The sequence below is a fragment of the Colossoma macropomum genome, unplaced genomic scaffold (genome assembly GCF_904425465.1).
Source record: "Colossoma macropomum unplaced genomic scaffold, Colossoma_macropomum, whole genome shotgun sequence".
Taxonomy (NCBI): Eukaryota; Metazoa; Chordata; class Actinopteri; order Characiformes; family Serrasalmidae; genus Colossoma; species Colossoma macropomum.
In genome coordinates, this window is record NW_023494786.1 from 17262829 (window position 1) to 17281708 (window position 18880).

Genomic DNA, 18880 nt, shown 5'->3' on the forward strand with positions numbered 1-18880 from the left:
GGCCATGCATTATGATCTCGTTCCCATGTCTTACTAAGTCGTGGCCACGACTTAACTATCTCGTTCCCATGCCTTACTAAGTCATGGCCACGACTTAACTATCTCATTCCCCTGCCTTACTAAGTCATGGCCATGCAGTATTTTTATTCATACAGGATGTCACCAGCAGGGCTCCATCCTTTTTTCTATTTCATTTTTTCCTACTTCTGTCATTTATGGGTTTTGTTACCAAAAATAGTCATAATTCATTTTACAGGACCCTTTCCCAGCCTCTGTTTTTCCCTTATACACTTAAAAAAATCACCACCTTCTTCAAGGGTTCCTTAGTAAAGACAATGGTTCTTTATAGATCCATGAGCACTCAAAGTAACAATTGGCATGGTGAAATGGTTCTTCAGATTGATGGAGAATGTGTTGTGTGTGGTTCTATACAGAACCTTTTTGAAAAGGGTTCTATATAGCAAAAAGGATTCTGCTATTGTTACGATGTCAAGCTTGCCACAAAAGAAGAACCTTTTTTGGTGTTATATAGAATCCTTTTCAAAAAGGTTCTGTATGGAATCATACACAACACATTCTTCATTAATCTGAAGAACCATCTCACCATGCAAAGAACCATTTATTAATGAAATAGTTCTATATAGATTTCAGGAATGTAAATAGAACCACTGCCTTTATTAAAGAACCTTTGAAGAACCATCTTTTTGAAGTGTGTAGAATTTAGCAGGCTGTTTTTGTTACTGTGCCTTTAAGATGTAAATGAGAGCACTGGTGAAATTGCTTGTTTTGAATTTCTTTCAAATTTAATACAAAGTTTTTGTTACAAATTGTTATCAGCATAACAATTTGAGTGAAAAGTAAAAATTTGAAATATTAACATGAATTTATAATTTCTTTCCTTTTTGCCTTAATGACTGTGCATTCGAGCTGGCATGCGCTCCACAAGCCTTGGATGAGAAGATCAAATCCACCTGAGAGTCATCTGAATATTAGCTTCAAAGGAGGAAACAAGTAAAAATAAATAATTAATAGATTAAAAATCTTACTTTTTTTGTACAAAGGCCTTTACATGGTTAAGCAAATATGCTACATGTAACATATTTGCTTAAATTCGAATAGTGATCTAGAGATTGCAGAGCCTTGAATACTTCTTAATTTTACTTGTCATAACTTTATAGTTTTTCAAAACTGTAAAACATTTCGTTGTTCATTTCAAGGTTTAAATGGATAACAGATTTCAGTGAGGTCTCAGACTTTTGGACCCCACTGTGTGTAAATAATCTGTTCTGATTGGCTGCCTTGTATTACGCATCATCCAAAAAGCAGTGCAGGCTGAAAAACCCCTTAGACACACCTTCAGTGTGAGTGGGCCGGCTAACTTGCCTTAGGCTGATATATGTGAAGGCTTATGTGTTCAGAGAGATGTTTGTAAACACTCTGATCTTAGTGACACCACAGTGCTGCAGTACTCGAGAACTTGCCCTCAATACCCAGCCAACTGCAAAACCTCCGTCTGAGGCATCATTATTGAACATCCATAATACCTTCAAACAGAACGACAGTCCTTTCCCTGTATGTTTAAATAAAAGCTGTTTGTTGCCAGTTGAGGACCTAAATGATTCTTTCCATGATGGCTAAACTAAATTGTTTGTTTATTGCTTCCAAAATTCAAACATCCTCTGAGAGCAGATTAGAATGATATTACATTTCATTTAATATGAAAATGGATGGATGTTGTTTGGTTTATTTTCAGTTGATTTAGGTGGTGATTCTGAGTAAGTTTTAGAGAAGAAGGGACAAACCTTCCCATCAATTACTTTTTACCCATCTTTAAAACATGAGTGTTGATTATGTCACTATGCACAAGCCAGCAGGGTAAATTAATATTAAGCAATGATATTGTATTCCATCTCTCATTCTACACACCTTCACCTATCACTGAGCAAAAACATTCGGCTAACTCAGATACTCCCTAACACAGCAGTTCTACGTACATCACAGTATGAAAGGAAAATGTGCCATTATTTCCAACTCATGTTATCTTCGAAATAACTTTGTGGTTGGTATGCATGTTACAAAAATGCGGTGTTTGATGTAGGGCCTTTTTTATTTGTTTTGTTTTTTTTTTGCTTATGAACCCCAGGGTCACATGACTGAGACAGAAAAGACACAAATGACAGTGTTTTGAAAAAGATCTCTTTCAAATCAGCAAATGAATTTAATAAAATGTGCGCTTAGTATAATCATCAAGCACACACCACCCATCTTAGATCAGCAGTTTAGATCAGATTAATGTGCAAGGATGACCTAAATCCATGTTTTACAATTTTCTTTTATTTAGACAACCCAAATAAAAGGCACATTAAACATTGCGCATCGTGTTTACATAATTGTTCTTGACATACATACATTTAAAAAATGTAGGAATGTTTTACCTTTCTGCTAACCAAAAAAGCCTAGTCTTCATATATACAAAATTATCAATGTTAATGTTCTAATACAAAAAGTTTTATAAAAGGTTATTTTACTTGTTTTCGTTTTTCCTTGCACATGTCTAACATATCTACCACATCCTCTGAGCTAACTGTTTTGTACAAAGATATACATTCACTGGCATTCACAAGATTTTGCCAATTCATCAAAATTTTTAAAAAGGACTGAACTACAGTTTCATTCTCCAATCCAAACCGGAAAATAAATGTCTTCCCTCACTAGTAATCAAACATGTTTCTTTAAAAAGATACTGTTGGTGCATAAGGCGTTTAAAAGACAATACTTCAGGAAAATCCTCATGACAAATTCCTCAAATGTGACTTTGTCCAAATCAAAACAATTCTTAAATCTTCACACACATTTGACATGTTCCACACTGTGGCATTTTCAGACATTTTCAGATCAGGCACAGAATTAATGCCACTGTGGAGAGACAAACATTTAGCATAAGCATACTCCAAACCCAAATGTTCTGTAATGATTTTAACCAGTCACATCAGTCCCATTCCTCAAATTCCAGTTTTCAAAGTCAAACAAGATGCCCCTGTTAAACAAGGCAACGCTCTCTGACAGAGACAGACAGACAGACAGACACACACACAGACAGACAAACGAAAAGGAAATCGCTTCAGGCACCACGTTCCTCACTGGGAAGTTCATGCAATGTATGAAAATGCTGCTACAAGTTGAAATGGGGAGACAGTTTAATACCAAAGGAATTTAAAACATACAGTAGGTTTTAGGCTTTGTTTAAACTCAGTCTGATTTCTTTGCAGCCACATATTTGCGGTCAAATCTGTTTATTTTCAATCACTGTGACCAGAAAATAATTCAAATTCTCTAAATCTAACTAGAACAGTTCCAGTTTTGACCATATTCATATGCTGACAGTCATTTCAGCAAGGTAGCAGAATGTTCAAACCCCCAGCCTTGGGTCATAGAGGATAAAAATAAATTGGAGTCTCTTTAGGACGTTTCCTCTGCCGTCTAAACACAGCCTTAGTTATTAAAATAAAATAATATTTGGGCCACAACTGCAGCCCTGACTGTTAAAGTATGGGCACATTTAGCTGATTCTCTCGTTTGTCCAGACTCACCCCTAAAACACAGACCACACAATCAAGAGGAGGGTAACTTCACAAACTAAGTCAGAAAGGAATGGAATGGGTTAGCAGTTCAGTCTAGATATTGCTTTTACCATCCATAAAGGATGAAATACTTTGCCTTGGTTCATTACTAACTTCCTACAGTCATTTGGAGCAGAGGTGAGTGTCATGGATAAACACCAAGCCAACAAACCCTGAACAACAGATGGCAGTTTTGGTTTAACCGTAATCAAGGAACAAAAAAAGTAAACCTAATAAACTGAAGCACATTCATAATACACAGTAGGCCTGTGCCGGTTACAGGATGCTCTTATTCAGATAACTGCGAAGATAACTGTCTAAAAATTACTGGAAGTGTTATTACTGCTATTATTATTAGTTTTATCTCTGTAGGTGTAGCTGATGCTTCCAGAAACACTGTTGATAACATGTCCAGAAGCACTTGCAGATGTACTCAGACATATTACTACCACCACCACTACCACTACTACTAATATTATGATAGCAAAATCTTTATCTTGCCTTAATTTTTAGATGGCCTCCAACTCTGAAGCAGAGGCAAGAACAAACACAGTGTGAGTTAAAGCTAAAAAGAAAATTATATGCTTAGCTTGGTTAAAATTGAAGTTGTAGTACATGGTCATCTTTAATTTGGCCACAAAAGTGTAATCTAGTTATAAAGAATGGTACTGTGACTGTCATTGGAAAGTTTGCAGTCTGACACCTGCTGATAACGCTTTTCCTGAGACCCAAAGCCGTTTTGTCCGAAACCTGACACTGTGGCCTGTGGATGTCCTAAAATGTACATCCTCGGAGGGCTTTTTGAAGGCATGACATCTGCCTGCAGCATCGAGCACATTCAACCAGTGCAGCTCAACCAACGCAACTCAAGTCGCAGTTCTACAACAATTTCATCTATTCTAGGTGCAATAAATGTGGTATTAAAATATCAAAGTAGTTAAAAATGATGTTCACCTGTGGAAATATTAGTGTCTTTCAAATAAGTCAGTAAATGAACATTTGTTTTCAAACCTGCAGTAAATGAGCTTTTACCCTCACTAGTGGCAGTTATCGCAGTACCTCGGTTAGCCGTCACCAGGCACAGGCCTAACAGACAGCTATTCTGACAAAGATGAGTGGCAGCTTCAAGGGACTTCAAAGTTTCAGAAAATAAGGAGACAATGGTTTAGTGTATTAAAAAAGGAGGTTGGAAAAGTGTTGGGCATGATCCTACTAATATGAGTGTCAAATGAGTGGGTTTCTCTCAGCAAAGAACCTGAGCAAAGGTCCATGGAGTTCAGCCCTCATCCTTATAGAAGGAAGAGTAGAGATTTCTCATTGACTTAACACTCTTAAAAATATTGTTTCTATCTTGGGGAACATTTTCAGTGTGCTGATTGAAGCCACTAGATGACCAAACATCTACATAAGGAAGCTTAACTACCAAAAAAATAATAACAAAAAAAAAATTCATAATACTGCCATTAGGATATCACCAATCAGATATGTTTTCAGTGCAAGACTTGTGTCAAATCGCTACTGTAATGTCCATCACCCACTAAGCAGAAGGATATCCCAGCTATTCAAAACAATACTACAATTTTTCTTCTACCAGGAATGACCATCTCCAGAAATTACGTCAAAACTAGAAAAACAGCTACAGTTTTAAGTGGTCTGCACGAAAAGTAAAACCACTTATCCTTGGAACAGCTTTCCTTACGTAGATAGTATTGTTAAAAAATAATAATAATAATAATAATAATAATAATAACAACCATCTTCCACAAAATGGAAGCCTCTGTCCCTTTTGTAGTACACGACTCAATGCATAAAACTAGGGAATACTGATGAGCAAGCTAAAATAACAAAAATAAAGTCCTCACAGTTCATAAAACCGTTAATACCAGTCACACAAACTATTTGATGGAGCAATTTGCTCCTCTTCAAATGGCTACTGGCAGAGATTTTCTGGCACTAGCAAAGTGAAATCACCAAACATACAGCATGTTAGGCCTCCACTCCATGCATTAACTACTTATTTTCCTTTCTTAAGCAACTTCACTAAATTCTAGACAGTCTGGGTTGGCTTACTCTTTAGCCAAAAATAAGGATAACCAGAGTGCCATCTAACATCTACTAGATCTTCACTTCTTCTCATCTGCTGCTGCTGCGGTCTGTCCGCACTAGTTTGTAGCTTCTACCTCACGTCCTTCCATGCCCTTTCTTCACACAGGACCCATGCTACTGATGGAAGACCAGAACAGGAGACAATGTTTTAAAATAAAACACGAGGGTTGGACGTGTATGAGTGGACGTTCGGTTCTACCAGGGCGGGGAAGAAGGCAGGACCTGGGAAAGGAACGGCATGCTCTCCATTGGCCTCATGGCGATGTTCAGAGGGCCAGTGATGTTCATGGGCATGGGTGTGGTGATGGCCACTGGATGAGCGATGTTCATGGGCGCCGTGGCTGGTATATTGACTGAGGCGATGTTCACAGGAGCAGTGATGGTGACCGGGTGCTGCAGGCTGACCGGCGCCGTTATGTTGACTGTGTTGGAGGCGATGGTGACTGGATTGCTGACCGTGCCACGGTTCATGGTCGTAGTGCTGGCGACAGCCGAGGCAGTGACTGGTGTGGCTGAGGCAGAGTTGCACACGTTGTTAGTGTCTGAAAGAAAATGTAGCAGGACAAAAATGAATAATGCTTATAGATATCATTATAATATTTGTTTCGTAAAATTCTTACAGATGCAGTGTTGCATCTCACCAATTGAAAAAAAAATCCATGTTTTTGATAATTCTTAAACTTAAAAAAAATGTTTATTTTTCTTTCAATTTACAGAACTGGTGGAGTCTATTTGGCTATTCATAAATGTTCATCAGTTATTTAACCAAGATAACAACATGGAGCAAAACACAACCAAACATGCACTAATACTAAAGAAATTCTGCAATCTATACTAGGGGTGCACGGTCAGAATAACCCAGGATCAGAATCGCATGATATCCGCTCCCAACACTAATCTTTCAATGTATCTTTATCCTAGCCAGTCGTTGTTAAAATTCTAATTGCTTTTCTGAACGTTTTGTCTAAAGGGCGAACATACGTGGATGTGTTTGGCCTACCCCCTAGTTTTACTACATTAATTTAGCCCATAGAGTGCAAGTTTCAAGTGAAGAACAAATAAACAATGTTGCTGTCTTTATTACCTGTTGCTTTCAAAAAGCTTTCACTATTAAAACGGATTTAGCTATAAAGAAACTGTAATCGGGCATAAAAAGTAATGATCAGTGCAACCCTAATCTAAATGACAATGTGAAAATGATAAAACAGTTGGGAAAAACCTCCTTTACCACCTGAACCCTGTTCGTGTAATCAGAAAAACCTTGAAGTAGCCGAATAAGAACAGCCAGTGGTCACAACGAGCAGTGATCAATCAATAGTGAGGCTGAGGCAGAGGGAGGCCACGGGAGCAGCTCCCTGCAGGAGTGACGACACAGTGGCAAACGAAGATGCCCACCTGAGTGTGTCAGTGTGTGGCGTCCTGGTTTGGTGAGGCTGGAGCGAGTGGAGGCCAGGAGGAGGTAGTAGAGGAGGAGGAGTTAGGGGCGAGGGCTGGCGTACCTTTGTTACAGGGGGAGGTGAAGCCGGCTTGGCCGTGGGTCTTCAGGTGGCTGGTGATGTAAGCGGCGCTCAGCATCTTGCCGCAGATGTTGCAGGTGACCTTGCCCTCATGGCGGATCATGTGCGAGCGCAGACGGTCTTTGGTAGCGAAAGCAGACGTGCAAGCCTGTCACAGCCCATAAACAAGCAATCAGCATATCAGTATGCCTGTCAGTATGCACACTGCAATTACAAGTCATACAATTTCAGCTAAAATAGCCTTACCATTTTAACTATTATAGCTCTCTCCTGGAAGAAGTACACAGCTAATGGCACTGTACATTATCACTATCCAGAATGCTATAAAGCAGATATGGCCCCCCCCCAAAGTGAGAACTAATTTTTATCTTACAATCTTAACTGTGAACAAAATATAGTGCAAATGTAATGTCATACATTTTTTAAAATTCCATCTGAAATCTACCTACCTTTTTTATTTGTATATTGTTTTGTCTTTTTGGCCATCAGCTCACCAAAAACACCACATTTTGGCACCCAAAATGTGCAAAACGTAGACGCACCTATTGGTGTACTCTAGGACTGCTACTAACTAACAGTTATATAGTAATTAATCTATAGATTATTTTAGCAATTTATTAATTTTCATAACAAAAAATGCTATAGAACAATAAAAGTTCACACACACACACACACATATAACGTATATTTTGTCATGCAAACAAATGTGGGATTGAACGACTCTGAAGCTGTAGTTACATCAGTGTTGTTAAACACAAAAAAAAAAATTTAATATAGGCTAGTCCAAAAGGCTTATAATAATAACAGCAACCTATAGACTTACTTAAAATAACAATATAGCTAAAACTTATGTTAACAAGAAGTGATTTTAGGTTGTTAAAATGAGTTTTACTGAACTGATGGCAAGAACCCATTAAGAACCACAGCAAGGGCTACCAAACAGTATACCTGCTGGATGACTGTAACTAGTGTAATAAACAGATCCCACTGAAGAGGCGGGAGAAAAAGTTTCCCCACAGCTGTAACCATTAGCAACCAAAACTGTCACAGCCCAAAAACAAGACAGTAACGGAAACGTGCCCTCTTACCGTTACTTGGCATTTAAAAGGTCTTTCTGTGGAGTGAACATGCTTAACATGACAGCTGAGATGATCTGGCCTGCAGGGGGAGAGAGAGAAGAGAGAAATGAATGAGGAGAGACACACCAAGCTCAAACTTCTCTTTTAAGCTCAAGGGGAACACAAAATTATTAAAACATATGTCTATATAAAATATAAGATTCATCATCTCAGCTCTGGCAAACATATCATTATAATTACACATGCAGTAATTACAGTATAATTACACATGTACTTCTGAAGCACCAAAATACTGTGAACAAACATTCAAATGTAAATCAGTATCACAGCAAGCAATAGCAACTCATCAGAAATGAGCATTTCTCCATTCTAAAGGACAATAAACTGAGAAGTATTCAGACTCTTATGTCACTCTCAAACCTTTATGCAATGAAAGCAACAACACGAATGTGATAGTATTACACTGATCATGATAAACACTTGTGTCTTGACTATCTAGAGTGGTCAAAACTACTTGTGTGCGGGTTAATCCAAACCTGGGGATCACATGCTCCACCTACCTGGAGAAGCCCTTCCCACACACAGAGCAGATGTAAGGTTTATGCACACCCCCATCATGTGAGCGCACATGGTAGGTCATGCGGTCCTTCCTTTTGAAGCGCTGGTGGCAGATTGGGCACTCAAAGGGTTTTTCGTCCGAGTGCGATAGCTTGTGCCGGTTTAGATGATAAACGTCTCGGAAGGCTTTGCCACACATCTCGCAACCGTGGTTCTTCTTCACCGGCTTGGGAGGTTTTTTAGGCACACTGGGCTGCTGCTGCTGCTGCTGGGGTAGGGCGGACATCACGCCAACCGCCGTAGAGGCCGAGGTGGTGGCCGTTGTGAGGATGCCTGCCACGGTAGAGACGTAGGAGGGGTTGCCGTTGTTGTCCCGTGGCACCGTGGAGATGAGAGGCACCATGGTGGGCGCTGTGGTGGTCTTCTTGGGTCGTGACACCATTTTGATGCCCGTGTGGCAGGACTCGTGCCGCCGCAGGTGGTAGCTGTCCCGGAAGGCCTTGTTACAATAGCCGCAAATAAAGGGGGTCTTGGATTTGGGCTCTTTTTTGACCACCACCGGACCCCCTCCACCTGGACCGCCTCCTCCTCCCCCACCTCCACCCGCCCCACTGGCCACATTGTCCTTAAGGAGCTCTGTGGCACTGACTGGAGGCTTCTGGTCCAGCGGGATGGGCAGCACAGGCTTCTGGTCTTGTGGTTCAGCTCCAGAGTTGAGCAGGGGCAGCAGGCTGTTCTGACCCACCTGGTGCTGGTGGTGTAGCGCTTCATTTGCCTGCTGGAAATAAGAAGAGACACCACACATAAACACCAGGGGTCACATTTATAAAACATGCCTGAATTTCATTCTAAGATAAATTCTCAGCATTTGTGTATGTTTATCTACAGAGATTTTGGCATCAAAATCAAATTTTCTAAAATCACTTCTTATAGGACAATTACACAGATTTTTCAAAATTTCTGCATAATTAAATATTTAACACGTAATAAAAGTTATTCAGACATGTTAAGTGTGCCGTTCTAAAGAAATATAAAAAATCAGAATTGAACAAAAGAACCAGAATGCTGAACCATTTAACGCTTCTAAAAGCTACATCCCAGAAAGATATTGCACAAAAATGTTATGAATGTGTTTCCTGATCTTTGAGACAATGTTGTACAATAGGTTTAAAATGGTTTATAAACTTATTTTTAAAGATACTTTAATGTTGAAGAGGCACATGCAACATTTTTTCCCCAGATGTGTACATTCAGTGGCCATTTTAGCAAATAAAATTATATATTTATGTTATACACAACGCAAAACATGGTTTCTATCGTCACAATTGTAAAGAAATTCAAGCGGTAACTTTCTGTACAATAAATCATTTTAAATCAAATCACTCTGAATGTTTACACCACAACGACTGAACGCCAGAAATTTAGGAAAAATTGTGACTTTTCAAACACAATCATTCCAAGATCAGATCCGTGCATATGAATGATTTATAAATGAGGTACTAAAGCACTAGACAACATGTCTTCCAGACAGGCAGGAGGACAGAAGACAAACTGAGCTCTAGCCTTTAAATAACATTTTAAGCTTATCTTAACATCTTAGCTTAATTTATCACAGTTTTTGTTGATCACCTTTATGAAATAATACTGAAACAAGAATCACATTAATAAATTAGGTAAACTAAATACAAAATAATGACTGAGTGGTATTATCTGATAGTGTGTGGACGTCAAGCCCAAAGCAGACTGACCGTGTTAAATCTATCAGAAATAGAAAGTGACTCATTTCCAGAGCATCTGTGCAACTCGGAAAACAAGCAGCTCTGACTGAGACTCAGCAAGATAAAGAATGATGAGCAATCGTGCGAAAGAGAAAAAGATGGAGTTAGACAGACAGAGGGAGAGATAGACACACATTTTATCTTTCCAAAGAGCTTTATCAACACAGCTGAAGAGTTTATACATATAAAAAATTAAGCTCAGTCAGACATCAAAATCTGAGCTCACCCAGGTGGTAAATTGCTAAAACAATTTTAGACACAGAATTACACTCTGACATACATGTTTTGTACATAGATCAAATCACCACTGGGTAGAGAAGGCCTACGAGCGGGACATCCAAGAGCCTATGGCACCTCTGCATAAAAAGACACATAAGCATGCTGCCACTATGGCACCTAAATCTGTAGCGTGTAAAGTGATCTCTGGCTGTGATGAAAGCAATTCCTCATGTGACTGGCCCTGCAGGGCACAGGCTGTTCTGACTGAGGGGAGACGTGTCAAACCTACCTACTCTATGTGTTATAGATTACACTACAGAGGAACACCATGCAGGAAAGCAACATACATGGCAAAAAAGTTTACAAGTCTGTGACTACTGAATTAGTAAGACCGTCATGAGAACTAATTAATGATTTGATTAAAACTAAATATAAAATCTTCCTTATCTTCTTAATAAATCTACAATTGCAATTTGCATAATAATGCATATTCTAATTTCTCCAATTGGTCTTTTTGCCTCATAAAAACATGTTTTTTGTCTTTTTAAAGGCTTCCTAGCGCATCTTTTTCCCTTTGCCCCAGAAAGCATTTTGCAGTGTCTGAAAGGCTTTGCATGGTTTGTGATTTTTATTCTTTGGCCTTTCCAAAAACACTAAGATTACTTGAATAAAATAGGTCTGCAACTAACCATCACTTCTGTAATCACTTTTCATGATTAAGAGACTAATGATTATAAATTACTTCTCACTGCTTTCTGTTTGTGAGAAATAATTTATGTAATGAATAAAAAGGAAAGCTTTTAATGTTTGATTAAAGTCTTCAAACAGGTACTAAATATAAAAACTTTACATTGCTTCTTCACTTATCACTTATTTTTTTAAACTTATCTTTCCTGTTTTCTCGGTTCTAGATTCTAATTAATTATCATGTTGTTGCTGTTTATGATTCTGAGGGAGGCAGTGTCTGGTAAAACAGTGGCTAAAGGTTTCTGCATTACATAACTATAGTGGTCACATTCGTGATTTTATGACTTGTAATTTTATAGATTTTAATCATCCCAAAAGCATCCTAAAACAGACTTCTTATGTCATTTTTATCCTCCCTGGGACGGATGGGCAGAGCCTTATGATTGGATTACTGATTTGCTACCTCAGTATGGCATTAGGTTTACTACACTGTACTTAACATCACTGAAATGTTTGTCTCTTCCATAAGTCAATCTGTTTTCCAGCATTAACATAGCTTAATGTTACATTTACTGTGCTGACTTTAGCCACTTAGGCTTTTTAGCTACAAGCACTACCTCTGCATATCCCGCTCTGCACGCTGTGATTTCTGTGGGTCTTGCTTTCTTGACTTTGTCTCTCTCTGCTGCTGCCAAATAATTTAAAGCTTCCTGTGACCCAAACAATTTCGTCTTATGATGCACTGAAAGAAAAGAAACCACGTTGCCCCTGTGTGTGCACGTGTGTGTAGAGTGTACTGAAATTTTTCAGTTAATATGCATATGAACATTACAGGGGGTTTTCTTTAAGCAAACAACATATAATGGCTGCAACAACAAATCAACATGTTTGATAATGCTGATAACTAAAAATTGATGGCAACAAATCATGTTATCAATCGGTTGTCTTGATGTTTGCACATCCTGTCATGTGATTAAAAGTGAGAAATACAGACTGCAGTATGGTGCATAACCAAAAAAAATCAAAAACTATAAAAACATTTTTTGTGTACAGTATGTAAAATCGAGTTCAGTGGGCAGCACAACCATCAGGCACGAATATGAGAGAGAAAATACACTGCATTCATGGCAGAAACTCGGCTTTGAGAAACACTAATATCTTATTACAACTGCTGTCAAAAGTAAAACATGACGCATCTCTGTCCGCTTTTCAGCTAATTATGTTTTAGTTTACTGCTTAGTAGATAAGCTGAAGATAAACTGTTTGGCTAGCCTACACGGTAATCAGGACTGCTTGTCCGCTAATGCACACAAATTAGCTCAGTTGTTTTCAGTTTTTTCTCCAGGTTTTAGCTTCACATCCACACAAATATAGAGCTTTAAATCACTGAGGTTTTTTTAAACTCCATTTTCAGTATTTGAATGTGGACTGATAAAACATATATTTTTAAAACGCAGACATCAAGTGTGCGGCTGTTTTATACGGGATGAGCTGCTTTAGGTCTCTGCATCTGACACGGCTACTGACTGGAGTGTGTGATCTCTAATATCATATCACATTTCATTACATGACATTATCGACCACAGAGAAGCATTTAAATGTATTTTTGCTTTATCATTAGAGAAGAACTACAGAAAACAGGCCTATCTTGATTACCATTTGTTAGTGTTGTTTCTGCACCTTTCAAAATTATAATTTTCAATCTGTTGCTGTCCCTGTGATAAAAGCACCTTTCAGAAAATATAAATAAGTGTACAGGTGTTATGTTTTTTTAATGAAGAAAGAATAATACTTGTAATTGCCAGACTAACATCTGCAGGTTTTTGTTTCCAAACTAATCAATTAACTGAAGTCATAACAGACCAATTAATCGATTATGAAAATTGTCTAGTTGCAGTGCTCCAATGGACTGATAACAAAAAAAAATCCACATCAACAGTTTTTTTTATAACCGGTGCAGTTGATTTATCATTGCAGCCCTACATCAAAGTAACATTGATTACTGATAGAACTGATAGATAAGATGTGTGAGAAGCTTTATCACACATAAGATAGTTAACAGAAAATGCGTAAGAAGACTACGTGGCAGGAATTCCCTTTAACTCCACATAAACTGCTCATAAAGTCAAATCAAACAAATCAGTACAGTGTTACTGCTCATTACTGTTGTGACGTGCATGTAAGAGGAAACCAGAATTTTTCTCCCTAGAGTAAGACTGTGTGGACTTTTTCAGGTATCAAACATTGCTTGTTACATTTGAGAAGACTTTAAAGAGAGGTCAACAGTGCATATGCTCAAGAGGGGTTCTGGAGTCCAGGGCTGAACAGAGGGCAAACACAAGTTGAAAGACTACACTATCATTAAAGCCTGCCTATTCTGCAGCTGCCTGCATTGTGCCATTGGTCACGGTATCCAGAGAGAGAGAGGGAGAGAGAGAGAGAGAGAGAAATAAAGACACAAAGAAACAAACAAAAAAAAATACAGAATTGCATTCACAAATACAAGTATTCCACTGTGAGAAACAGTAAGGCTTACAGTAACATGCAACCTGCACTATGAGGCTCTATATAGCTGGGATGACCCAAGACAAAATAAAGTGCTGAGTTATGTTAGTCCAAACATTTTCAGCTTAGCATTGAACACTGTTTCTAGATATTAGAATATCCTCAATACCCTTCTGCCACTGCATATTCTGTTCCAGGCCAGTGTGTGTAGGATTTGGGAGCCCAATTTGCGGTTCAACCTGTTTAATGATATGACAGCGATACAGGCCAAACAGGTAAAACAAAACATGTCAAAAAATATCCAGGGTTGAAATAACAAAACATGTCAAATGTATCCCAAACTAACCTTTTGCATGGGAATGGCATGTTATAACAAAAAACCTTTCTATGAATAGAAATAATGAAAAATCAAAAGTAATTTATAGAACTCTAACCCACCAAGAACTCTGGGAAGCTCTTCCCTCAGTGCTACAAGACAATCATCAGTCAGTAAAGCATTTCTCAACTAAAACTACTGGACTGTAAAGTTAAAATGGCTTCCAAACAAATGTACAAGATTATCTAAACCCCTATCTGCCCAACAATACACTACTATGATTGACACTTCAACACAAACACAAAATCACTTTAACACATGCAAATTCACCCAGAACATACTCTCTGGATGTGACATAAACTGTTCATTACAGACAGATTTCCAAGATGTGTCCTGCTGCTCAAGCTGGAAAAAATCTGACTGAACGAGAGTGAAGTGCTCTGTGTAAGACAGGTCTGCCAGTTTCCGAAAGTGGTTATTATTATTATTCAGATAAGGGCTGTTATTAATAAGGCTGGAATCCATTAAAGAGCATGCTGGTATCTGACTGGATCTGTGTGAGTGTGTCTATGTGTAAAGCTTGATGCATGATGGAGCAGCCAGACAGACACTTCAGACTGCGCCAGTGGCAGGGCAGCCTGCTGAGAGTCCTCGCTGCTCTGATGATTCAGATTCAAATCCACTCAGAAGGCTGAACATCAACATCAATAATAATGCAGAAGAGCAGAGCATGAAAACTAGTGCTGGGCAGCATTGAAGAAATTAAATATCTCAATGTTCAAAAAAAAATAACACTATTATGGCACCAAATTATATGTAAGCTTGCATTAATAAAGTTAATGACCCCATTCGTACTGAGAACTGCTACTCTCTACTAACAGCATTACTCAGAAACATGACATAGCATGTTTTGATGGGCTGTCGGTCGTCAACTAAACTTACTCCGAAAGGAACGTTACACAGCGTATTTATCAGCAAGTGAACAGGGATGCTGCTAGTTTATGGAACATAAGGCTATAATGAGTATAGCACTCGTTTTTGTTTTTTTAATCAACGTTGCTAAAAATCAATATTGTTGGGTGGCACTGATACAAATGATATCACACAGAAACAGAAAGAAACCGAAACCAAATAAACATTACTGCCTCATCACTAGTTATCAGTTTGGCTCAATCTAACCTCTAGTTTCGACTTGATTGGCGATGTGCATTCAAGCTGCGCTTCATTTAAAGAAACCGACTACGATCTTTTTCTCTTGCTTATTCACCTGCCTCTTTCTACTCATTTGCTCTTTGTCCAGAACAGTGACTGAATTCACTCCACTGCAGCACTAAGTTTCTTGTCTGCTACAGCCGGATTAAGAGACGCCTGTTGGGAGCTGGACAATGCCACGCTTATGAATAACCTCAGACGCCTCCCGAACAATGCGGGTGACGCGATACACCGCTGTCTCATTAGATGCTTCATCACAAGGGTGGAATCAAGCAGAACAATTGATGCGCTTTCTTTTCAGAATTTCTCCCAGGACAAAAAAAAACAAAAAAACTGATCCCTAAATGACTCAAAGATTTATTTGTTCTTTAACTTTAATAACAAACAACATCCATCATGATAAATATTACACTAATATGTTTCAACTAGGTTAAAATGAAAGTGTTTTGTCATTCAGTCAGTTAACTTCGTCTACGTGTTAACTGATCAGAACAGGACATATTTCTAGCTGTGAAAAGTTGAACCTTCAGTGATCAAACATCTCAGCATGGGGGTAGGTTTCAGTCAGTTTTAGGGGCTTTCCAGGTAATGCCTACATCTGCAATATGCAGATACAAGGCCCTGCCATATATTAGTCAAATGCTTGTGCCAGCTTGTTTTTTGTTTTTTTTTTATTTCACTCTCCAGTTCTAAGGAAATACTGTTGAATCCCAGGAGGAGGGCCTCAGGTATCACAAAACTGTTGTTAAAAGGAGGTAGACAACACTTCCAAAATAAGGTCTTCCTTTCTGCCTCCAAGCTTAAACCTAACAAGCGGAGCAGACCTGAAATGTCAAATCTCTCATCATACTTGGACCATGTCTAAATTCTCTACAAGCTGAACTAATATTCATCCTTTAGCAACAGCAAAAAGAGTCGCATTCCGGCCAAACCTGAATTCATAAACAAACACTATCCACTGCTATGCGCCAATAATCAGTCCGCTGCAGCTCGGCTGTATTGTGGTAAAGTTAATGAAGTGGCTAGTCTGGCTGTACTGAGTGTAAAAGGGCAGGGCTGCTGGCACTGGCCACGGGAATCGGCAGCAGAGCCCGAAGCAGCCCGAGCATAGCTCAGATTCCATGTGGATGCTGGTTTTTTGACGAGCAGAGGTCGAGGGGGCAAAGGGAAAGAAGTTTTGGCTCCATCTCAAGCCCGCCAAAGGCTGTGCTTCGCAGAGAAGTACAGACTCTCAGGCGGGCTGTAGATGACTGCACGTTTACACAGGCTACTCCAATTTCTCCACGCTCGGCGTTATAAAGAAGAGGGGGAGAGCACGAGTGTGGATGAAACGCCAAATAAAAAAGCTACCACACAAAAGTTAGTTGCTTTTAACACATGTCCCGTGATAACTACGCCTACTTAGGTCGATTAAAGTGGGCAGAAAAGCCGCTTTGCTGCGTGACGACGTGTGATTTTCTTTATTTTTCGACATGGTGGCTCTGCTCTGCTCTAACCATGCGACTGTTAAATCAATGACGGGCATCATTAAAAGTAGCTAAACGCTGCCGAGCAAAAGTAAGCAGCCGGCTAGGCTAGCTAACACAAGCAAAGCGAACAGGAGAGAGTGTAGAGAAAGAATAAAAGGAAGAAAAACAGATGAGAATGAGCCCATCGTCTCCCCCGGACTTCACAGCTGGGAGTCTGGAACTGATGTAGCCAGCCTGCTAGCGCAACTCGCTAGCTAATGTAAGCTGGCACGCTAGCTAGTTAGCACGTTAGCACGCTACCATTGTTTTGCTTGAATAGATTTACCTCAAATTAATGTTTTTGTAGACATAAAATGTCGGCGGTGAGCGCGGGCTTTGCGGCTCGCGACCGATTTCGATTCGCTGCGGTTCGTTTAAAACGTTTCACTCACCTGAAATAAAAATGAACTCCAGCTCGGCTCCATTGCAACACTTAAAAAAATCTGCAGGAAACCTACAAGAAATCTACAACAAAGCAGCTAAACATGGCAGCGGCTCCAACTTCCTGTAACCCTTCGGGGGGACCGTCAGAGTCAGAGTGGAGGAGAGACGGAGACCAACAGAGCGGAGCTCACAGCACAGTCTACAGCCCGCAGCCGCACCGACTGCGGCTCATTTAGACTCTCTTATAGGTTTAAAATTATTTTATTTAATTATTTTTTATTCAAATAAAATTAAGTATAGGAGATCAAATACACGGAAAAACGACTGAATTTGTAGTATTTGCCGTTCATTTTAATTTATTGTATCGAAATGAGGAAAAAAGTTTTCTAAGAAAAAAAAAATACCTTTATTTAAAAAAATTGAAAAAATATTCAAATTTAAAATGTAGTAAATGTCTGTATGGCAGTATCTATCTATCTATCTATCTATCTATCTAGTCTTAATGAGAATAAAAAAGGTCTCTGAGAAAAAAAAAAACATTTATTTTAATGTTTTTTAAAACATTTAAATTGAAAATTTAGTAAATGTCTGTCTATTTGTCTGTATGGGAAAAAAAGAAAAAATCATGCAAGAAAATATATGTTTAAAATGTAATATCTATCTATCTATCTATCTATCTATATATCTATCTATCTAACTATCTATCTATCTGTCTATCTATCTATTTACAGTTGAAGTCATAAGTTTACATACACTTATGTAGAAGTCATTAAAACTCATATTTATCCCCTCCACAGATTCCATGTCAACAAACTATAATTTTAGCAAGCTGTTTAGGATGTCTACTTTGTACATGACACAAACAGTTTTTCCAATGAATGTTTACAGATTATTTCACTTACAATTGACTATTTCAAAATTCCAGTGGGACAGACGTTTACACACACCAGAAAACGATATGGTTTTAGAAGCTTTTGATAGGCTAACTGACATAATTTAAGTTGATTGGAGGTGTACCTGTGGCAGTGGTTTAAGGCCTACCTTCGAGGCCTAGTTGTCCTTTTGCTTGACACCATGAAAAAATCAAAAGAAATCAACCAAGACATCAGTTAAAAAAAGGATTGTGGTCCTCCACAAATCTGGTATATCCTCGGGAACAATTTCCAAACACCTGAAGGTACCATGCTCACCTGTTCAAATGATAATATCCCAGTTTAAAAACTATGGGACCACACAGTCATCATACCATTCAGGAAGGAGACAAATTCTGTTCATCTCTAGAGATGAACATACTTTGGTGCGGAAAATACAAATTAATCCAAGAACAACAGCAAATGACCTTGTACAGATGCTGGAAGAAACAGGTACAAAAGTATCTATATCAATAGTAA

The 18880-nt window shown here is 38.7% G+C and overlaps 1 protein-coding gene across 1 annotated transcript; it reads right to left on the reverse strand.

Moving 5' to 3' along the window:
* Positions 1 to 2312: 2312 nt before the first annotated feature.
* vezf1b (vascular endothelial zinc finger 1b) lies at positions 2313 to 17731 on the reverse strand. The gene is made up of 5 exons (XM_036562651.1): positions 17498 to 17731; positions 8883 to 9658; positions 8332 to 8401; positions 7226 to 7391; positions 2313 to 6268 (listed from the first exon to the last, which is right to left on the reverse strand). The coding sequence occupies exons 1-5, from the start codon at positions 17528 to 17530 to the stop codon at positions 5922 to 5924; spliced, it is 1392 nt and encodes a 463-aa protein (XP_036418544.1). The 5' UTR covers positions 17531 to 17731; the 3' UTR covers positions 2313 to 5921.
* Between the last annotated feature and the right edge of the window lie 1149 nt (positions 17732 to 18880).